At 39.3% G+C, this 24610-nt stretch overlaps 1 protein-coding gene across 3 annotated transcripts in view; it reads right to left on the bottom strand.

Annotated features, from left to right (window-relative positions):
• The window catches only part of LOC108719287 (phosphatidylinositol 3,4,5-trisphosphate-dependent Rac exchanger 2 protein), a 176723-nt gene that overhangs the window by 12324 nt on the left and 139789 nt on the right, over positions 1-24610 (bottom strand). For all 3 annotated transcript variants that reach the window (XM_041566483.1, XM_041566485.1, XM_041566484.1), the window contains 2 exons: positions 15938-16004; positions 12811-13001 (listed from right to left, as the gene is read on the bottom strand). In XM_041566483.1, the coding sequence (XP_041422417.1) occupies positions 12811-13001; positions 15938-16004 (258 nt within the window). The remainder of the gene's footprint in view (positions 1-12810; positions 13002-15937; positions 16005-24610) is intronic.

The raw sequence follows: 24610 nt of genomic DNA, 5'->3' as shown, positions 1-24610 counted from the left end.
CTGTACAGTCAAAATCTGGCTGAATATGTGTTCAGTAATTGACTGGCTGAATCAGCAACAAATTCCGGCTGAAGCCATTGTGACATCTATATCACAGCAATTCAGATATGCACCAATGGTAAATTCAGCAGATACTGTTTTGTTCAACAACTTTACAAACCTCTTGTATATCACATTATTGTCCATACACTTTATGCCCGGTGCAAACTGCCTTGGAGGTCAATGACCCCTATTATCTTAAACACATAAGGGTAGGACTACATGGACAATTTTGGGGCAATCCAAAATGCTGCGCAAAAACGCAGGCGTCAAAGCGGATGGGACGGAAATAATGTAAGTGAATGCATTGTCGGATGAAGTCCCAGCGTTGATCCGACGCGACACCAGGCTCTTACACACAGGCGGTTTTACCTGTGCTCCCCTGCGTTGCGCTGTACTCACACAGATGCATGTATGCGCCGAATGTAGGTGAAATGCAACATGCTGCGTCCCACTTGCGTTTGGCACTTACATGCATCTGTGTGAGTACAGCCCCCTTCACAATAAATAACTGTGTCTACTCCTGCGGCTGAATGGAAGAAAGCACAACGCAGGGGAGCGCAGGTAAAACCAACCTAAAGCTAGAGTTGCCATCTCACCACTTTCAACTCAATTAATTTATACTGTATATATACATATACATACATACATATATATATATATATATATATATATATATACAGTGATCCGCATGTATCTAATGAATTGACAAGTAGCCGTGCAGCACATGGATTTAATCTGTGCATGGGTTAAAGGAAAACTATACCCCCTAAACAATGTAGGTCTCTATAAAAAGATATTGCATAAAACAACTCATATGTAAAACCCCGCTTCATGTAAATAAACCATTATCATAATAATATACTTTTCTAGTAGTTTGTGCCATTGGGTAATCATAAATAGAAAATTGCCATTTTAAAAAATAAGGGCCGCCCCCTGGGATCATAGGATTCACTGTACTCACAAACAAACCAACAAACCATACATGTTAGGTCACATGAGCCAATTAACAGACAGAGTTGTGTCTTTTGCTTCCTCACTTCTTCCTGTTACAGTTAGAGTTGAAGTATTTCTGGTCAGGTGATCTCTGAGACAGCACACAGACCATCACGAAATGGTGGTTCAAGGCAAGAGATGTAAAAGGGCAATATTTACATATATATATATTCCAGTTTGGTAAGATTCTTTAATATGCCACTTAATATGATATGAACTATCTGTTGCTTAAGTGTTCATTTTGGGGGTATAGTTTTCCTTTAAAAGGGCTTGGATGCAAATCAACGTGCAGCCATGATTCAAGCAGTAGTTCATAAGGAGGATGAAATGATTCAAAATCAAGATGTAGCAAATACATTGTAAGCTTTTAAATACCAGTATCGGTAATAATCTGCATGACAGGGAATAAAAACAGCAGTGTATATGTACAAATCTCATCCATCCCTAGATAGAATAGTCATTTTGACAGATGGAACTTTTTTCTAGGAGAAAGAAATGAGGCCAGCGCCACTTCTATACATAGCAGTCGGTATGCTCATAAAGTAGAAAGGGGAATGCCAGTGGCACTTCTCAAGAGGTACAGGAGTTGTTGCCCTGGTGTGTTATCCCTCCCATGTTATCACTCATTATAAGAATCAAGCAGTGAGCAGCTCTTTTAGCTGTATTCCAAAAACCTCATGAACTCAATAGATCATGCCACCAACATGTGTCTTGTACCTGAAGTCATTAAATGAGAATCTCTTATTACGTTAGGATTAGGATTCCCGGTGGCAAATTGTCACACCCTGGCCTTGACATCCCTTCAGATACATTTACATTTCCCGTCATGAACTTCTTTTAGCTGCGTTACTGTAGGGAATTAGTGCCTTTTGCTTCAACAGTTATATTATACACATAATATTATAGGTGCGTGTGCAGACACACATACCAACCAATGAAAAAGGAAAATTGAAAAAGGTTAGAAACCCTTTAATCAGCTGCCCTATTAAGTGTATGATCAAATATAACCCTATGGAAGGACACACCTTGTCCTTTGACAGCTTGATGCAACATTCAGAGCTATAACACTGGCAGTGTTCACCATGGAATCATCTGACCCTGGGAGATTGAGTCGGCTGGGTTGGGCTGATAGATGTGTGTGGGAAGGTGTGTTACGCTTGCCATGATGTGATGGAATAATTATGCTGAGTAGTAATTAACTGCTCTCTGCTCCCAAAAGAGTAATCAACACCTCACTGTACCCGTAAAGCACTTAGCAACACATTCAAAGCTACTGCTAACATATTTGACAGCCCTAAGTTATATTAAAGACATTTTCATCCTGTAAGTGTGTGATTGTCAGGAAATATCTGCCCTTTAAATTCACTTTTAGTATGATGCAGAGAGTGATATTCTGAGATAATTTGCAACTGGTTTTTATTTTTTAATTATTTGTCAATTTTGAGTTATTAAGCTTTTTATTAAGTTTTTTACTAAGCAGCTCTCCAGTTTGCAATTTCAGCAATCTGGTCGCTGGGGTCCAAAGCAGCCATGCATTGATGTGAATAAGAGACTGGTATATGAATAGGAGAGGCCTGAATAGAAAGCTGAGTAATTAAAAGTAGTAGTAGCAATAAATATGTAGCATTACAGAGCATTCGTTTTTTTAGATGGGTGACCCCCACTTGAAAGTGAAAAAGAGTCAGACGAAAAGAAAAAACTAAAGGTACTAAAGTCATAGGAGTTATGTAGCAAAAAAAAATCTTAAATTTGCCCACATCTAGTAACCCACAGAAACTGATCAGTTATTTGTTTTCAAACAGACCAGTAAGTGCTACCTGATGGTTAGATGCTATGGGTTATAAGACAAATAGAAAACTTAGACCATTTATTATATTACATGTTCTAAATAGTGTATTTGTTATATGCTGGGAAAATATGGTCCCTACAGCCCCTTTTGAAAACGGAAGTGCTGCCTCTTGGCTACACAGTAACTTGGTTGGAGCATCAAGAACAATTTTTTTTTTAATTTAAAGGTAAATTACATTCAAATGCATAAAAACATTTTGACTTTTGCTGTTACTGGCCCTTTATTTCAAAACATTGCTACAGCCTCGATATTTCTCAGTAGCTCCAATCTCAGAAGTAACTCCAGGATGGAAATAATGCTTTTTTTCTTCCTTAGTATATAATTATTATCTTTTATTATACATATACAGGTTCACCCCAGTCTCTGCCCATCTTATCTAAGAGCTATATTTAATTTACAGACTATAATCAGGAGCCCATTAACCTGCCTGTATGTATTCAAAGTGTGGGGGGAAACCAGGGTACCAGAGGAAACCCACACAGACACGGGGAGAACATACACACTCCTTGCAGATAGAGTCCTGGTTTGAATCAAACTCCTCTGTAATGGACCTCTGTACTGCAAGGCAGCAATGCGATCTAACCAATATCGATGGGCGAATTTATTCGCCGGCGTATAAATAAACTGCGTCAATAAACGGACGCCCATTGACTTTAATGGGCGTCGGTGTCAACTTCTAATTGTCGCCGGCGGCAAAGCCACTGTTTTGCAAATTTTTCGCCAACTTTGTGGCAAAGCGAAATCGGACAAATTCGCCCATAACTACTAAACAAAACCCAATTAAATACACTTTAAACATTAACTCCCTATATGTTGAATGGAGTGAGGTGCAAATGTGTCACACTCAGTTTTCTAAAACGATCTACATCTACAATTGCTGGGGTTGGGGTGGGCGCGCTGAAGGTGGTACTAATTATTTACAAGATATCTGTATATCCGATTCTGTAAAATGTGTGTGAGTGTCTGCACAGGTTTAACGGTCGAAGCTACGTTTTTGACCAAGTACTTTGAGGGTGCCTTTTCCAGAACAGCAGCTTTTCTGCTGTCTTGCAGCCCGTGGGGGTCAATATATCAGGTTTGTAGTTTTCAGTAAGAAGAAGCAGCACAATTCACAGCTGGTAACATTAAAGAAATAGCCAGTGTGTTAATGAGGTCTTGGCCTCCAGTCAAGAAGGTCTTAGCGGAAAAATATGGAGGAAATCCAAGCAATAAGAGGTCTCTAGCAAGCCATTAAATATAAACAAAGTAGAGCAGAGACAGCTGCCCGATTTTCCTGTCATTTTCTGAAAATGGAATGTGTCTTAATTATAAAGAACAGAAAGAGCAATGCAGCACAGTGCAACCTTCACCATTCTAGCTATCTACCCACCCAGGCTGCTCAGCCAGCTGGAAGTTGATGCTCAGTGATACCATGTGCCAAAGGATGCCACTTCTTCATACAGTCGATACTGAAATTAAAGCCTAATCAAATCAAATCACGCCAGTGGCTAAATGTCCATTCTTAAAACCAAAGATTGGCCACATGTACAAGTTTTCTGTAAAGTTATCCACACCCCGATAAATCTACCCATCTGCTGAGTTTGGCTGGTTTGGCACCCAGGTGGTTGGCTAAATTGTGGCTGATGTGAAGGTTTGACCGTCGTGCCAATGAACACAAAGAAACATAAAAATATGCAGAGCATTTGGGAAATGTCCAAAATTAACAGCCCTTTCTATGAAATATGGTTTTCAAATTAGCCCCATAATTCCTGGCAAGAGATCAGTTGGTCGGGGTGTAATGTTAGCCCCATACACAGGCCAATAAGCTCCGGACAGATTTCACCTGCTCTAACAAGATGATACAGTAGGTGCTAAACAGTATGTTTGAGTTGTTTGACAGGAACGTACACGAAAATAATGTTTTGGGAACAATCATCCTATCTGTTTGCATTTAGTGGGTGTTTCCATACCTGCTCCCTTACCTAAAAACGCTACATACACTGCTATGTCAAATCATTGATTTATGGTTCTTCTGGTGCTATTATTGTCTACAGGGAATTTAAGGTTTAAAGAAAAATAACATCAATCCCCAGAAATAGATCTTTTTTCTGGAAGCTGAAGGAAACCAAGCAATTAACATACAGCTGGATTTATAGCCCAGTGGTGTCCCCCAGTCTCACAAGTGTTCTTCATTGATCATTTCTAAATGGCATCTCTTTGCCTATATCTGTAGTGAAAGATGATGATAACAGATGGTGTAGAAGCTAGGGAGCCCATAACGACTCATAGATGTATCTCTTCATACAAGTCAACTGAACATATAGGGGCAAATTCACTAACCTCCGGAAATTCACCAGCGACGGCTTCACTCACATCGCCACACTTCGCCAGGACAACGATAATTCACTAAAATGCGAAGTTGCGTCCAGGGCGCTGAACAATGGCGAAGTTTCGCTAGCGTTAATTTGGCAAGCAAAGCGAAGTTGCGCTAGTATTGGCTAATTTGAATACAGCGGGAAGTTAAATTTCAATGGACGTATATATTACATTACACTACACAAGTCCAGGGAACCGTAATAAAATAAAATAGAGTTGTTATAATGCCCTACATATGAGCCCACTGTATAGTTTATGTGCCATATGTAAGGAAATGTAGGGGGGAAGCCAGGTACCCTAAAAAAAATTACCATCTTTTGCAGCCAATCACCCTGAAAAATTGAAAAGTTTTTTCAAATTTTTTTTGAGGAACTCCTATTTTCCCTATTGCACTTCGCCTGGTCTGAGGTGGTGAAGGCAAGTCTGGTGCAAGAGGTTCATTAAAATCTTAGTAAATTTGTGTAGTTACGTCCATTCACCAGAGTGAAAATTCGCCTGGCGTTTGAGTGCTAAGTATCGCTACAGTCTATCTTCTTCGCTAGCGAATTTATGCCAGCGCCCGTTAGTAAATCGGAGAAGTCCCGAAATGACATCATGCTGGCGATTTTTCACCAGCGTGAGTCACTTTGCTCTTTAGTAAATTTGCCCCATAGACTTATCTCTCCCTCCCCCTCTCTCCCCCTCTATGAGATGCACATTTACAATGTGATTTAAAGGGGTTGTTCACCTTTAAATTATCATTTAATATGATGTAGAGGGATCTTATTAGACAATTTGCAATTGGTTTTTATTATTTGTGGTTTTTGAGTTATTTAGCTTTTTATTCAGCAGTTCTCCAGTTTGCAATTTCAGCTGGTTTGCTAGGGTCCAAATTACCCTAGAAACCATGCATTGATTTGAATAATGACTGGGATATGAATATAAAAGGGTCTGAATAAAAAGATGCGTAATAAAGAGTAGGTGTAACGGTACATTTTCTAGAAGTACAAAGCATGGTTTTTTTTAGATGGGGGTCAGTGACCCCCATTTGAAAGTTAGAAAGATCCAGAAAAAGAAGGCAAATAATCCAAACAAAGGAGAACTACACCCTAAAAATGAATATAGCTAGAAATGCTTTATAAATCTCCTGATTCACTAGACCGGCTGCTCACAGGAGCTCACCATCACCATCTTGGTTTTTGTTAGAGGTGTCAATGACACACACATGCTCAGTGTGCTCTGTGAAACTAAACTAAGGGGTTACTGAAAACAATCAATAAGAATATGAGAATTGTGTGTCATAGAATCTGATGCTACAGGGCTGATCATTAAATTATGATATAGATTACACTTGTTTAAGCTGCCATGTAATGAGAATCTGAAATTACTAATTAATTAGCCTTGTATATGGTGATTTTTATAATCTATGATACACAGTATATTGTGAGACGGTGCCTAAGCTCAGGCAACTGACAGCAGCCCAGAGCATGAGCTGGAAATCAGCAAAAAAAAATAGATGTGGAGCTACTGGGGGGCATTTTTAGAGGCACAGATCTTTACTGCTCAATTGATGGGGTGACACAGGACTCCAAAACGTAATGTTTAGCATTTCTAGCCAGTGGCATACTGACACGGCACTGGGCCCCCAGCAAAAATATCTTTGAGTGGCCCGGCACAGCAAAATTTCACATTGGCACGCTCGCAATGAATCTTACAGCTCACATACACACGCACACGTTAGCCCACACAGGGACTTTGCAGGAAACAGGCACACAAATCATTGGTTGGTATCATTCCGGGCCCCCCTATTCCCTGGGCCCTCCTATTCCCCGGGCCCCCTGTCTGCTTCCTCAATAGTTACTCCACTGTTTTTAGACTACTTCTTTGTTAAGCTTTACTTTTCCTTTAATCCCTCCAAAACAAGTTGCCTAGCAAAGTGCTATATGCCATTCTGTAACTGTTTTCCCAAATTAGACCTCGCTGGCATTTAATGGGTTAAAGAATGGCTTTCTTTGTTTGTATAAACTTCATATTATGCTCAAACTTACGAACTAAGTTGTGAAAGCAAATTATATTTATTTTTAATACATTTCTTCTTGAAAACATCAGGCCCAGTAAACAGTAAGAGCGGAAATCTCAAAGCAATAAGCCAATGAATACTTTGTAGTCAGTAGTTGAAATACAGCCCGTTCCCCTGAGTAATAAAGCCAAGACCGCAAATGCGTCCATAGGTCCCTTTCAGCCCCCAAGCAATCTATATAAATTTGCTCTTCAAATCCTAAATCACTGTTTTCTGCTGTGCTTGCTCTCTGCCAAGCATAATCAATTTACTATAGTCATTCTGCTAGAAAATTACATGGAAAAGCAGCTAAGGGACCTCCAATGCTGATGTCTTTTAACCGCTTGATGATCGGGAGGTCTGAGGCCGGCGGCAGCTACTAAGAGAGTATCCTGGTTCTGTGTATATGATTGCAGATTTTAAGGTACCAATTCTACCCTTCATTCCAATTCCGTTAAAGGAAAACAGTTTGGCTGTTAGCAGCAGCCCACAATGTTCTTCTGCATTCTACAAGTCAACATATCTAGACAGTGATCTTATATAGCCATGTCTGTAATGATTAAAATAGTTTAGGGCCTGACAGTATGTTTTGAAAAAAAAGTGATTCACTTTATAGTTGTAGCAACCTTTCTGCGCGCATATTACCTGACACGTATGGAGTATATTTATCAAAGAATGAAGTTAGAGATCACTCACAGTCCTCTAGAGTGAAATTCCGCCACTCTCCATTCATTTCTAAGGGATTTTTAAAAGAGTACCTTTGATAAATATGCCTTTCAAAATCCCATAAAAATGAATGGAGAGAGGAGGAATTTCACTCGAGAGAACTGCGGCCATCTGTAACTTCACTCTTTGATAAACATCCCCCATGGGCTTGCCTATTTGCATTTGTCATGTGATGCTAACTAGTCTCTCTGAAATTAAATAAAGAGTCAGTGGTCTGAAATCTTTGTATTCTGATATAACTAGAAATACACAAGAAAGAGAGGAGAAGAGGTGCTAAAATGCTGATGTCGATAACTCACCAAGTGTAACTAATGGTCCTCGTGCACCAGCCCCAGACCCTCAGCTTCAGGAAGCAGCAATCCAAAACAAAATTAGCAAAGCAAATAGGGCTATCTCAATCTGTCATTCCCATGAGCCCATGACTAAGTAACAATAGGGCACAAAACGCATAGTGCCCGGGTTTGTTACTGAAATGTCCTGACTTCATCTTTGACCCCCGGCACTGAACAGCCAAAAAAAAATACAAAGTTTCTAACTTAATTGACTTTTGGCCCAGAATAGATACTTAGATACTTTTGTAACAATCTGAGATAAGCAGGTCTCTTGGGAGAATTTAGACTCGCAGTTTAATGGGCAATTCACCTTCATTAGCAAAACTGTAATAACACATAAAAACCACAGAAATATGTTGAAACTTTCCTAACCTGCCAAATTTTGTAAAATGGACATGGTAATTAGGGGGTGTGGCCACAAAATGGACGTGGTCAAAACATGTTCCCTGGGCTTCGCGCAGCAAATCTTTTTGTCCCTCTTTCTATATCCAAAATGTTGGGAGGTATAAGTATAATATTTTAAAAAAAAATAATATAAATAATTTTATGGCTTTAAAATAACTTGTCTTGGTGACCTAAAGACAAAGGGGGGGGGTCACTTCTCCAAAAAATCACTTGCTAAAAGTGCAGATAACATAGTATTCACAGACACAAGGGGAAAAATGTTGATTGCAAAGAAGCATAGTCAGGGCCACTCCGGCCATGAGGCAAGGTGAGAATCTTGCCTCAGGCGGCACGGAGCGGCCAGTTACCAGGGGCGGCAAAAAGCCGCCTCTGGTAACTTTAAGAGCCGAATTTCCGTTTTTTAAAACGGAAATTCAGCTCTTCTTGCGCAGCGAGCGCAATAGCGCTCACTGCACTAGCGATGCGGCCCCTCCTCCACCCGCTCCGACGCTGGTAGTTAGAAGAGCGGAGCAGGAGGAGGGGCGGCATTGGGGCTGCTGCCTCAGGCGGCAGCAGCCCCTGAAACGTGCCTGAGCATAGTGTATGCACAGGGAGAATACAAAAATAAAAGAGACACGTGGGTTGAGGCTGATTTATGCTGCCAGAAGAGAGGTGGGTCAATACAACACAAGGTAACACAAAAGTGTCGGAATGTCACATAAAACACACTCAAGTCTAAAGTGGCAACGAAGTTGTGGATACTTAGAATAGTATAATTAGAAGACTAAAGGCCAGCAACAGATCTATAAGTACTGGTATTTCCAACAGCACCGCTCACTGAAATTCCAGATTCTCATCACATGAGAGAAACTCAGTATTTTTTTGAATACTTGGCTTTCCTTTTTATTACTGCTAAGAAAAAGAGCACTGAACTTTTAGACTAACTGCAACCATAAATGTATAGTGTATCCATGACAACATTACACTCTCTAAGCCATTCCCATCCTCATGTTGTCTCTCCCTTTCTCCCTGCAAACTCAATCCTTTGCATTTACACTAGCCACAGCACTTTTATCAAGGACAATTTCTGGCCAGTGGTGCCCCCTGAGGCTGGAGGCCAATAATAAACCTGCCATTACTGTCAACATATATAAAACAATTCTTTTTTTACATTAATGAAAGCAACTATAAGACGTTTAAGGTTTGAGTTTGTGCAAATGTTCCCACAGTCAGTGAACTTGCCCCAAAATTGAATGTTGCTCAATGCACTTGCATTCATAAATGAGCCCTATAATCTAAGAATCTCCAACTCTAAAAGAGTTATTTACTAAAACTCTAATTTTTCTGGTCGGAATTTTGGGGCAAAAACTTTTTTTTGTGAAAAATACATTTCTTTTGAGATTTATTATACCCCCATGCAACATAATGCCCAAATCCAAAAATCCGGCATATCAAACCTATCGAGGTCATGTATAAGTCAATGATGTCCCTATCCCAATTTGAAGATATTGTGGTTTATGATGGGTTTATAATTTGGAAAAAAATTGGGTGATTCAGGAAAAAATTCTTAAAAAATCGTACTCAATTTTATTTTATTTTTAATTAGTTTTTTCAGATTAATTCGAGTTATTATAACAATAAATAAGGCAAAATCTGAAAAAAAATTGTATTTTAGTAAATAACCCCCCAAATCACACATTAGAATTAGTTTCATACAACTGTGCTGAAAACAAAAGAGCTTATTTTTAAATAGGGATGCAACTAATCATTATCGGACTGGGGGGCCCACCGGGGCTGCTGCTTTGGGACCCCAGGCCCCCGCGGCAAAGACACATTGGGCACCTCAGGCCCCCCCTTGCCCCAGCTGCAACCCTCCTTGCCCCCCCCCCCGTGCTTACCTTTTTCCTGCCTGTGGCTACAACTAGGGGCCAGTAGGGAGATTTGGGGGCAACGCCAATTGCGGGTCTGGGCCGACGGGGCCCATCTGTTTTTTTCCCCATGTCCCGCTGGCCCAGTCAGACCCTGCAACTAATGCAATATTTTGGAATTAAGCCAAATTACAAATCATTCACGAAGGATTTGACCAAATCCGATTTCCTTGTTCACATGCTCAAAAGTCACACAATTTTAAGGGTTCAGATTCTACTCCTGTTCAGTAAAGCACTTAGTTGAATCTGAATTCTGCTATAAAAAAAGGCTCACATTTAGCTGAATCTGGGATTCAATGCATTTCTATTTCTAAATGGACCCTACACAATGCTTTAAACACACGGAGGTACTTTCTATTCATCCAAACGATTGTCAGAGACAATAGTGCACTCGACAGGTAGATCAGGGGATGTGAACAGATACTGTTCTGAATGTATTATTAATTAGATTGATAGGAATTTTGTTTACAATATCAGCCCTAGCAAACACAGCTTGCCAGTTTTTTAAATGTTCCACATTCAACAACTAAATTGGCCCAATTGCTGTATTACATAACTTCAAATACAAAGCTGCATGTAAGTCAAACATGAATGTTAATTGGCAAGATGCCATTATTGTAGCATCTAACAAGGAGAAATAACGTCTCACAGCAAACACTTTCAATCGAGCTTAAAAAGCCGGTTTAATGTAGGAAACAGTGCAGCTTCAAAGACCTCCTAATGACTGCAGTTTAGCATTACAATAGCGATGAAAGCAAGCAAAGCCTTCTCGCGATGCAGATCCCAGCCCTCTATATACGCGGCCCAGAGCCAACACAAGCATTTACCTTCCCTGCTGATCAGAAGCAGAAAATCCAATGTAAAATGTAACAGTTTTATGGAGAATAAACAGAGGAGTTCAGATACAAAACAATGAGATTAGATGATAGGGTGCATTTTTGTTATATGGAGGCCTGGATGCAAAGTGCACAATTGGATTTCATTCCCATATGTTTTTTGCACTTTGTCAAACAAAAGTCAAAGCAAAGAGATCTGCCTGTCTGGCAATGAATACAGTGCTGTATGCTTTTGTCTGTGCTGTATTAATGAGGGGTGGTGGGTTACTCTTGTATCCATTGCCAGGGTCGGACTGGGCCAGTGGAACATGGGTAAAAACCCGGTGGGTCCCAGCCCTTGTGGACCCCCACCGACCCAGATCCGCACCCATCCCCTGTCTGCCGCACTGCCCACACTGCCTCCTGATCTTCCCCCTCCCAGACCCGACTGAAAGAACAGGTACACGCAGCAGTGCGGGGTGCCAGGATGGGGGTTTTGGCAGCACGGGGGGCCCAGAGGGGGGTTGTAGTGGCCCTGAGGGGGGTTGCAGCAGCGTGGGGGGACCTGGAGGGGGGGTTGTGGCTGGGGGCCTGGATAGGGTTGCCACCTTTTAATAAAATTTCCACCGGCTGGTGGTGGGGATGGGAACAAAGGGGAGGGCCATGGAGCAGAAAGGGGTGTGCCGTGCTCTAAAGGGGCAGAGCCAAAATGTGCATTTGGACAGAAGGCAGCAGAAAGGTAAATTTTGAGCGGATTGGGGGCGGGCCGAGGGCTTTTGTTAGGAGTATTACAAATGTGCCGGTAAATTTGTAATACCGGCCCAGGCAGGTGTCTTACCGGCTAGGCGGATAAAATACCGGCCGGATGGCAACCCTAGGCCGCCTGGAGGGTGGGCCCTGTGTTGGAAGCACAATAACACAGGGCATTGCGCTTCCTGCCTCCTGTTATTCAGACTCTGATAAACCCTGTACAGGACACGACTTATGGAATGTTATGGAATGATTGGTCTCTTTGGCACTTGAGGAAGAAGTTAACCTTGAAATGCTGTGCACCCATATTCTGTCACACAATAAACTAGGTTTATAACCACCTGCCCTCAGTTTGCCTGGTTATTTTATTTCTCTATATAGAGAAAAATTCTGTCAAGCAAAAAAAAGCTGATCATTGTGCTTTTGATGTGATGGTAGCACCTATTGAGCATGGACACAATCAAAATCTAGGTCTCTGTAGACCTGCAGTGAAAAGTAGTTATCTCATTAGTCCTCCTTTTACACTGGAGCATCTTGTAACCATTTGATTTACTAGAATACCGTGTAAAATAAATGAAGCAAGAAGAAGAATTCATACCGGTGTACGCCACTATTGCACATTATGACATGGCACGCTCCAAGCCTGTTGCAAAGTTCCGAAGCCACTGAGAGCAATCCAACTCCTGAGGCGCTGCATGCTGTGTAGGCACAGGCTGCCGTTCGTTTAGAATGAATAAATGAGTCTACCAGCCGATACAGTTCATCCAAGGCATTGAGTGACCTCAATAACTACAGAATTGGAGAAAGAAAAATGAAAGAAATCGTACATGGAATGTAACGTTACGTCTACCGATGCAAGAAGTGCACTTAAAAGTATTGTATACACAAGCAAATAAATCAGACCGGCAGAGAGAGGGGACCAGACAAGGGGTAGGGATGTGCCTACTCTGCTTTCCCTAGTTCCGGCCCTGGTTCTCAATCCAAAGAACTGCAGAGGTTTTTGGCTACTTACACAATGCAGAACAAAAGAAAATTGCAAATTGGCTTTTTTGCTCTTACCACACTGTGTCCTGGACATTTAGTTGTTTTTACATAAAACATTAGATTGAAACCGATATCATAAACATCACCATCCATCAATATGTAACAGTCTTGAATTACCAAGCCCAAAAGTGGTGGGGTTTACCAGAAAATGGACAATTTTGCAACATTTAGGGGCATATTTATCAAGGGTCAAATTTCGGATTGAAAAAACTTTACGTCTACGTTTTTTTTGGTCAAATAGGTCAGTTTTCGATCGGATAGGCCATATTTGGCAGAATTCGAATCGTATGAATCGAAGGAATAGCGCATTCTATTGAATTTGATTCAAAGTTTTTCCCCAAAAAAACTTTGATTATTCAAAGTCCACTTATAGGTATGGGATCCATTATCCGAACACCTGTTATGCAGAAAGTTACAAATTACTGAAAGGTTGTCTCCCATAGACGCCATTTTATCCAAATAATCCAAACATCTCTCCTTTTTCTCTGTAATAATAAAACTGTACCTTGTACTTGATCCAAACTAATATATAATTAATCCTTATTGGTGCAACACCACCCTATTGGGTTTATTTAATGTTTACATGATTTTCTAGTGACTTAAGGTATAAAGATTCAATTTACGGAAAGATTCATTATCCAGAAAACCCCAGGTCCCGAGCATTCTGGATAACAGGTGTTGTAACATTACACATATAATTGTGTACTCTATCACTGAGTCCTACTTTCTATTGCTGCAAATCACTTTCTAAACTCTCTTTAGTAAAACTGAAAACAAATCCAAAATGAAGAGAAGAATTAAGGCAAAATTCACAGCCTTGGAGTTAAAGTTGATGACTATATTAAACTGAGCATTTTGCATTATTAAAAAGTGTCATTAACTGACAATTGAATTAGGAAATGGATTTAAACCAGCAACACCGATCATTTTCAACATTTGTTTGTACAAGAAACATACTGTTAAATGCTTCTATAATAGGATGAAGCTTTGGTTGCATTTGAAGTGCTTATAGCTATGGCATCAGAACAACTCATCATCCCTGTTCCCTGTCTCCCAGACTGAAGGAGGTAATAGCCCTTGACGTGTCTCATTTATATTTAATTTTTATTTTATTATCCTTTATTTATAAAGTGCCAGCACAGTTTCATAACAGTAACACTAACACATATTGCTCATCATTCCCATTAGTCCCTGCCCCAGTGAATGTTAGGGTCCCTATCACACACACAGTAGTTTTTATATTTTAAAACTTTCTTTATCTATTATATAATTAATAGATTATCTAACATGTAAACTCAAATATCCTGGTGGGGCTTAATTTAGGCTACAGATAAAAGGAAGCTGATGGTATTACATAACAAACAGGTCTCATGATTGGTTTTCTAATGAATAGAAAATGTTTTCATTTATTTGGGGTCACTTGTCTTTTAAGGCTGATTTAATGGACATCAGTAGTGTCAATAACCTATATTATAAATCCTGTAGGCTGTAGAAAGTAATGCCAATTGTGCAGTTTAAGTATTTTGTAGATTGTGTAAACCATGCCTTAACGTGGCCATACACGGAGAGATCCGCTCGTTTGGCAATGTCGCCAAAAGAGCGGATATCTCCCCGATATGCCCACCTTGAAGTTGGCAATATCGGGCTGATCCGATCGTGGGCCCTAGGGCCCAAAGATCGGATCCTAAGAGGTTAACGGGAGGTCGCATTGCGGAACCACATCAACGAACAGATGCGGCTGCGATCCGACGGGATTTTTTTTTATCGGCCCGTGTATGGCCACGTTTAAAGCGGTTGTTCACTTTTGAGTTAACTTTTAATATGATGTAGAGAGTGATATTCTGAAACAATTCGCAATTGGCTTTCATTTTTAATTATTTGTGTTTTTTGAGTTATTTAGCTTTTTATTCAGCAGCTCTTCAGTTTGCAATTTCAGCAATCTGGTTGCTAGGGTCTAAATTATCCTAGCAACCATACACTGATTCTAATAACAGATTGGAATATGAATAGGAGAGAAAGATGAGTTAACATTCGTAACACGAATGTTACCAATACGTCAGTTCCTATTTGTCTAGTTTCCCGCCACATCTTTGTATATATGGCATTCTTACAAACAATTAGACACTTTGAGAAAGGCCTTGGAGGAGGCCGAAACGTTAGTCTTGCATTTTACTCTTTATTTTTATTTAAGACATGTGAGTTGCGGATCCTCTTCTTGTTTGGTACATATCGAAATTTTGAAACTGCCCCCAGGCAACTGTCTCGTGGATTATAAATATATATATATATATATATATATATATATATATATATATATATATATATATATACACACACACACATACAGTATATACACATATATATATCTATATATATATATCTATATTTACATACATGTTTTCCCCTTCCCACCATATTTATTTTGGCCCTGAGCATTTCAATATGTGGCAAAGTACACAAACAAGCACTTTGAAATGTATGTTAGAACACCAGCTTTCTTTGGGATTTATCCATCCAGTAGATCGGAACTAATTGGTTCAGTTTAACCTTTTCTATTTTTAACAAGTGTGGAATGACAGAGCTGTGCGTATATATCACTACTTCAACTGCTATTAGTTTTATATACATACATAGCCATGTGATTGGTTTACCCCAGAGACTAAATGACATGACTGATTTACCTTGTCAATGAACGCAGCCTTAGACGTAGTATTTGGAGGAAGATTTGACTTATCCAAGTAGAAGGCTCTAAAGAAAGAGAGAAGCAAATTAACAGTGTATCTAATGTAGAAATAATTACATTTTATTGATTACAGAACAAATCAATGTAAGGGATAGAGGCCACTGTATTACAAAGCAATGTGACCATTCCCTTTATTTCCCAAATAGCTGAATACATGTTTTTCACAGACACTGTTTCGTGAAAGATACAGTTAGCATTAAACAAGTATGGGATCCTTTACCCGGAAACCTGTCCAGAAAGCTACAAATTACAGGCCTTCTCCCATAAAGTCCACTTTAAGCAAATAATTCTTTTCTCTGTAATAATAAACAGTATCTTGTACTTGATGGTAACTAAGCTGCATGAATCCACATTGGAGGCAAAACAATCCTATTGTTTATTTAAATACAAAAGATATAATGTCCCCTTATAAAGGATGAGGCTGTTGCAACCCGCATTCTGTAGACTGAAGTCAAATCTGTTAGCACCCCCTTGCAGAATATACCAAAAGAATGGTTTTAGAACACTATGGTGTTATAGGGAATTAAAAAATCAAGAACACAACAAGCAATGAAAAATATATTAGATTGGAACTCTGGGTCCTGCCTTTATCTCAGGTCTGTGGCCGTAGTTTATAATAAACTAGTGCTAGTGGGACTAAACAGGAAGTAAATATTTAATAAGTGGGAGGAAGCAGGGCTGCTGGGATACACATAAAACATTTATGATAACATTTTGTATTCTGGTTCCCTTTCAGAAGCACACAACAAAACCAGATTGAATTTATAATTAATGTGTATTTGTAACCATTCTGGCTTTAAAATTAAATTGCTCCCTCTGTTGTTTGCCTGCCGGTTTATGGCTTGCATGGATTTATCTTTGCTGGGGCTTCAATGAATCCTTAGGAAACCAGCATAAAAAAAAAGAGTACTAGATGCTGAATACCATTTACCTTAACTTTATAGAAGAAATAAAGCCTAAAATTAACATATGGTTATAAATGATGCCTTTTGAACTGAAGAGAAGAAGATGGCGCCCATGAACTTTGATACTCTGAATCTGCACCGAGGGGTAAGTAAAGAGTTAGGGGCATTTACCAAAGGTACCACCTAGGCTGGGGGGAGCAGGGAGGGGGGTCTATGTAGGGTAGGAGGTAGTGATATTTATTAGCAAGGGTTTGGTTCTCCTTTACTTAAGAGCATGGGTCCCCAATATTTTTTACCTGTGAGCCACATTCAAATGTAAAAGAGTTGGGGAGAAACACAAGCATGAAAAGAAATCCCTGGGGTGCAAAATAAGTGCTGTGATTGGTCATTTGTTAGCTCCTATGTGGATTGGAAGCCAACACTTGAAAAAGAGCCAAGCAGCTCGAAACATGTCGTTTGAATAAACCTTGCAACACAGCTTCTGCGGTATTGGAGGTTTTTGTATATTACATATACATTGGCATGAGCTTCAGTTGGGACAGAAGCAAGTGGAACAGGCATCAGGGTTGTGCAACTGGTACAATCCCCCTTTTTTGGTCTGGATTGGAAGCCTGTTTGGCAGTACACCTTGTTTTTATGCAACCAAAACTTGCCAGGAATGCAAAAAGAAAAAGCACCGGCCACTGGGAGCAACATTCAAGGTCTTGGTGAGTAACATATTGCTCACTAGCCACTGGTTGAGGATCACGGATTTAGAGTAAATAAGTGGTGAGACCATAGAGGTGCAAAAAAGAAAAAAATCCCCATTTGGCCATTTTTTTTGCACTGCCTTTCTCTGTCCATGAACTGCCACAGGTTTCCATTCTGGAGTGCAGAGATCTGCCCCTTGTAAATACAGAGCTGCCTGTATTCTTTAGTACTTTTACTGAATGACTGGTTTGTCAGACTATTAATAGAGATATAAAGGGGCATTTGCAATGAAGGACACCCATTTTTTGCACTTTGTGCACTGATTTCTCCATTATCTGCATTTTGAAAGGCCTCTGCACAGAGACCTGCCGCTTGCCCCTTAAATAGAACACTATCTGGGTTAGGCAGAGCTTTATCTAAGAGGGGTGAGTGGGGAAGGTAACTTGGTGGCCCCTTTTTGCCCACTAACTTGCACATCTTTCATACTGGTGCTGCTTTCTGCACCAAAAACCTGGAGCTTGGTGCAAAGACCAGAATTCCCCGGGGTGCAAGTGCTTGGAAAGTGAGTATGAAGGAGGCTGTTATCAAGAATACCAATGCAAATACAATTAATATATAATACTAATGGAGCAACAACAGTTACAATATATGGGGAAAAAGGGGTTTTGGGAAGTACATAAAACTGAACAATAAATGGCTAATCATCTGGAGCAGGCACAGTAATACATATTTTTAACACAAACAGAATGAATCATCTACGAGTTTGTACACAAGGGCTCTCTAAAAATATTGTAGCTAAATACATGATGCTAAAGAGGGCTGCATTTATGTGTGCCCAGGCATAGAGTAAGCCCATTCCTTCAGAAGCAATTATATTCTGAATATTTTAGCCCATGACAAACCGTAGACAGCATATACATTTCTAAAGCACTTCACTTAATTACTAAGAGCTTGTTTTGCCACTTAATCAAATTTTAAGAGAAAGCCTTAATGGAAATAGTGGCAGCAGGCCAAATCTGAGCACTCTCTATTAGAGAAGAAGAGTAAAGTCCTAGCGGCTTTCTGGAATACTAATATACAATGTAATAGCTTTCCATAAAGAGCCATCGGTTGTCATAAAAAGAGGTTAAAGGAATGCTCGATTTAGTAGGACTAAAAACCGTCTCAGCCTGTTGTCATTCTCAGGATAATTAGTCAAATTAATGTATATTTGTTTGCATTCCAAAGACAGATAATTGGCTAGAGCTAAACCAGTATAAAATTCTGGGTTACATCATGGAAATACATATAATCCTTTTTATGCTCTCTATACACTTTCTGTATTTAGGAAGAACACAATGAATTGGATCATGGAAACACGTCCAATTCAGACGTTAATTGATTTACCAAGGTGATTGCCAATCAGCATCTACAAACTGCATTAGGGCTCTTACACATGAGCGTTTTTACCTGCGCTCCCCTGCGTTCCGTTTTTCGGCATTCAGCCGCAGGGGAGCGCAGGAATAGACGCATTTCATTATTTCAAATGGGGCTGTACTCACACAGGTGCATGTAGGCGCCGAACGCAGGTTGAGACGCAACATGCTGCATTTTTCCTGCGTTCGGCGCCTACACGCGCCTGTGTGAGTACAGCCCCATTTGAAATAATGAAATGCGTCTATTCCTGCGCTCCCCTGCGGCTGAACGCCGAAAAACAGAACGCAGGGGAGCGCAGGTAAAAACGCTCATGTGTAAGAGCCCTTAGTGTACAAGCCATTAGGTTTAATTTAGTTGCATGGGTAGGTCCAAGGTGTAAAGAAAAGAAACACCTCCATAAAGGGGTGTTTCACCTTTAAGTTAACTTTTTGTATGTTATAGAATAACTATTTATTTAAAGTTTTGGAGTTATTTGCCTTATTCTTCTGACTCTTTCCAGCTTTCAAATGGGGGTCACTGACCCCATCTAAAAATTCTCTGTAAGGCTACAAATGTATTGTTATTGTTACTTTTCATTACTCATCATTCTATTCAGGCCTGTCCTATTCATATTCCGGTCTCTTATTCAAATCAGTGCATGGTTATTAGGGTAATATTGACCATAGCAACCAGATTGCTGAAATTGCAAACTGCAGAGCTGCTGAATAAAAAGCTAAATAACACAAAAACCACAAATAATAAAAAAATGAAAATAATTGTAAATTGTCTCAGAATATCACTCTCTACATATTGAAAGTTAATTTAAAGGTGAACAACCCCTTTAAAAATTAAAGGATTAAAGATCTGATGAGTTGCAATAGGTAACCCAAAGCACCATATACCCACATAGCAACTTGCACCTAGTGGTAATACACCAGTTCAGCCTGCTTTTTTTCATTGCACGCAGTACAGAGTGCTCAGAAGGAAGCCTTGGAACTGAGGTTGTTCACCTTTAAATTTCCTTTTAGTATGATGTAGAGAGTGATATTCTAAGACAATTTGCAGTTGGGTTTAATTTTTTATTTGTGGTTTTTGAGTTAGCTTTTTATTCTGCAGCTCTACACTTGCCATTTCAGCAAGTTTGTTGCTAGGGTCCAAATTATCCTAGCAACCATGCATTGATTCGAAAAAGAGACTGGAATATGAATAGGAGAGGGCCTGAATAGAAATATGAGTAATAAAAAGTAACAATAACAATACATTTGTAGCCTTACAGGGCATTTGTTTTTAGATGGGGTCAGTGACCCCCATTTGAAAGCTGGAAAGACTCAGAAGAATAAGGCAAATAACTCCAAAACGATATAATATAAATAATGAAGACCAATTGAAATGTTGCTAAGAATTGGCCATTCTATAACATACTAAAGGTTCACTTAAAGGTGAACCACCCCTTTAATTTGTGGTAGACTTTTCCAAGCTAATCACAGATTGGTTGCTATTGCCAAATTGTATTTGTGCAATTTAGCACTTTTGGCAATAAATGAGACCAAATATTTTTCCATTTTGCACCCATAAATTGCCTGAGAATTTATTATCAGAGTAAATGATGAATTGCACAATTAAACCATTCCGTGTTAAGCTGATGATGGAATCTAAATTCCTCCCGTTCCTCTGTTTTGTGCTCTCACCTGCACTGATCCCATGGAGAAAAAATTAAACAAAGCAGAAACATTCTAAGATTCTAAACTGAGTTTGGCACGCCAGGGACATGCCCTTGGGATCTGTATGAAATAAGATGGCACTGCAGTAGCACCCACACCCACAGGAGAATAGCTTTAAACCTTCTCACCAACCTTGTTCCTCACCTGCATTTTTAACAACTGTTTAGATACATTTTCAGTGTATGTTAGCATTAGCTATGGCCAAATGTGATTCAGCGCTCAGTGACTCATCTCCATGGATTCAAGCTGCTGAGAATTCCCATTCTATTAACCCAAATGGCACGTTATAAATAACATTGTGCATCGTGATTACTGGTAAATTCTAGCATCACCCGGCAAAGCCAAGATACCCACATCACACAACATGCATGAATAATGAAAACACATTTCCTAACAAGTCATTTTGTAGTAATGTGGATTATTATGGACTGACAAGGCCAGGCATTGTTCTGCAGTAGGGAAATAAGATGTAAATATCTACAATAAAGGTTTGTGAATGTAGAAGGGACCTGATAAAGTGATCTCTTTTGGGGCAGGTAATGATGTGATTGATGCTTAATTTCTGCATCAGAATATGTTACAGCTATATCAAATAAGGATTAATAAAAACAACAATAATAAAATATGTCCCCCTTGCTTAGGCCCCTGTATATCCCTGGCCCCCTAATGGCACAAGGGGCTGTTATGGGTACTTTGAATACAACATTTCTAAGAAACCCTAAAACAGCGAGCAGCACCAAAGTAGAAAAACCTCCTCCCCAAATACATGTATCCAAATTGCCAGGGCTTTTCAGGTGAAGTCTATTGCTTTAAATCATCCCCTTTTGTGCATGAAAGAGCCCAGAGGGTTTTCAGCACCTACAAGAAGATTTATGTCCAAATATCAGTACTAGCAGCAAATGAATGGCCCTGCTGCTTAGGTTTGTTTTTGCCAGAACTAAATGGGATCTGATGCAAAAAAAGCTGATTTTCAAAAGTGCAAGCTCTAAGCCGCACTAAAACTCAAACGGCTTCTATATATTTTTTTATTTTAAAAGGTTGTGTGCTGCTTTTTTTATTCCGAAACATTAAAAATAAATGAGCAGTCACACTTTTCGCTTAAAATGGCAAGATGCACATCAAACTGTGTGTTTACCAGGTTGGAAAATCTCTGAAGTGATGATGGAAAATGGCACAAAAAGAAACCCTTGAATCAGAGAGATTCTATGCTATAGAAATACTAACTGTTTGGAGACTATCCATAATAGAAGAACAAGAGATCAGCAGGAGTTTTTATAAGGATATTATTTAAAGGGCACCAATCACAGCCAAAAACTGCAGGTTTTAAAAAATCCCTTACTTTGTCAAATGGGTTCTTTCACTGAGGGAGTCCATACAGTGTCTATAATATGCAAATTTCAGGAGCATGCTCAGATTGTAACACTGCCTTGAGTATTCTACCCAGAATGCCTTGTTTTAGTAAACGTCACCAGTAGAAGTATCAGGAGATTTCCCTATCTTGTCCCCTGCTGGTGATGTTATTATGCAAATGAAGGGCAAACACTAACTTCCAGAAGGTGGCAGCACTACTGAACAGCAGCTAACACACAGGTTTGGCTGATTTGAAAACAGCTTGGAAGGGGAATTTCAACTGAGCATGTGCCAGATTTCAGAGCTGTTGTGGGCTGTGAAGATATAGGTAGGAGGAGCCAGTGAAATCCAAGATGCCTGCCTCAGCAGTAGAGATATTGGAGATCTTGCAGAAGTTATAGTGAACTGATGATTTACATTATACAAACAATTCTAAAAATCTGATTTCTTGAACTTTCACATAGTGTATTTACTTAGGAAATTATTTTAGTTATGATTGGTGCCCTTCAAATGATATTTATTGCTCTTGTGGGCTGATTATGATATACAGTATTATACATTACAGTATATAATACAGTATTTTATTATATTGTTTATTTTCTAAATTCATACAAAGTTAGAGATTATGGCCCTGTTATAAATTCTATTCATTTATCTACAAAAGATATACACAGCCTCACGCTAACCTAAAATCTGAATAAATACTGTTTGTTTTGGGTGCTTCTCTTTATAGGCATACATGAGTACACAGAACTTCATACGTGTAGTTTCAATACATACGATTAAATTCAGTTAACAGTCTAGTGATGCACATTATGCATAGCTGATCTGTCCATTAAGAGACTACAGCAGAGTCACCAACTAATGGGCAATGGCCGCAGTAGAAAGATATGGCGCTATGAGAGCACATTTACTCGTATGATAGTTTACAATCATGGGACTTTGTATATAATTGCACTAAGGAAAACAGGGTTCTGGCTCCAACGTAAACATTCCAGGAGTCTGTGCAACCCCTAAAGTAATCCGAAGAAATGTAGAGCAATGGAATAAACAGCTTCAAGGCAGTAAATAAACAGCTTCAAGGCAGTAATTTCAAACTGCAAATTTTCTTGTTATTTTAGCAGTGTAAAACACACCAAGTCACACTTGATAAAGGGTCTTTACCCGAAACATGTAGTACTGTATGTGTTTTACACTGCTAAAATAAAAATAGAAAATTTGCAGTTTGAAATTACTGCCTTGAATCTGTTTATTCCGTTGCTCTATATAATTGCACTATTGTTATCAATACCTAGGAGATGGCACTTGGATGCAAGTCCCATCGACTTTCAAAAGTGGCTAACTTTTATTGTTTTGTCCCCATCCTATGGAGAGAGACAATGCTTGGGCAACAAAATGCTAGAAACGATCCAGTCTGCCATTACTCTAATTGACTTTAAATGTGACAATATTTTGCAAGCCCTTCTAGAAAAGAGATGAATGCAAACAGGACTTGCAAATGGCAAGGCTCCTGCTGTATCAACTAAATGTTGCAAAATTGTAACGGTTTAGAGTCTGCACCTGAATTAAACTTTAAACTTATATTTTGGAAAAATGGTAAAAAATAAAAAATGCAATCAATAGATAGAAGGTGGATTATGAAGTTAAAATGCATTTATTAGTTATACAAAACCTCTAAAACACTGGCCGCCAGGAAACACAATGAATAAATTAGGAATAAAGAACATCTGCAGAGAGGTGTATTCGTGAAACAGGCTGAAGGCTGCTGAGAGTTCAAACACGGCTGTGCCCTTGAGGAAATCCGGAATCTGGTGAGACCATTCCAATCTATTTTTGGGGGGTTTCTACAGCTGGCAAGGAGGAGGGAGTAGGGGACGCCCCAATACATCCCCTAGAAAATTTGCTCTCTACATTTAGCCATTCATTGATCTACCTTCTTATCCACTCAGTAAAGGACTCTGCATACCTCATTGCTTCACCTTATTGGGAGAGAAACATCTTGGTCACAACCCCAATTGAAAGAACTTTTTTCATCATGTTGAACTCACAACCATTTTCTTTCTTTTTTTAAACTATAAGCATACACCTCAACCAAGTAATAGTTATTTGATTTTTTTCCTTACAGGAAAAGTGATTACCCACCTACTTTGAATCTATAATTGTTTTTATGCATATTTATTCCTAATTTATTCATTGTGTTTCCTGGCCGGCCAGTGTTTTAGAGATTTTGTATAACTAATAAATTGTACATTTTAACTTACTGGTTTCGTAATCCACCTTCTATCTATTGTTTGTATATTGAAATTATCCTCAATAGGACCTTGGGAATTAAAGTTGTGTATTCTTGACCAGTAAGATAACCTTCCCCTCTTTGTCACAATATCCTTATCTGCAAAAAATAAAAAATGGAAAGCAATTGTAAAAAAATTTCTGGAGAACAATCTGAAACAACTCAACTGAAAAAGAGTTTGGAAGGTGAACCACCCCTTTAATTTGTAATTGAAATCACTTACATTCACAGGTGTGCAAGTCTGAAGCATGTATTCAGGG

The sequence above is a fragment of the Xenopus laevis genome, chromosome 6L, assembly GCF_017654675.1.
Source record: "Xenopus laevis strain J_2021 chromosome 6L, Xenopus_laevis_v10.1, whole genome shotgun sequence".
NCBI lineage: Eukaryota > Metazoa > Chordata > Amphibia > Anura > Pipidae > Xenopus > Xenopus laevis.
This window is presented reverse-complemented; position numbering and strand designations above follow the sequence as displayed.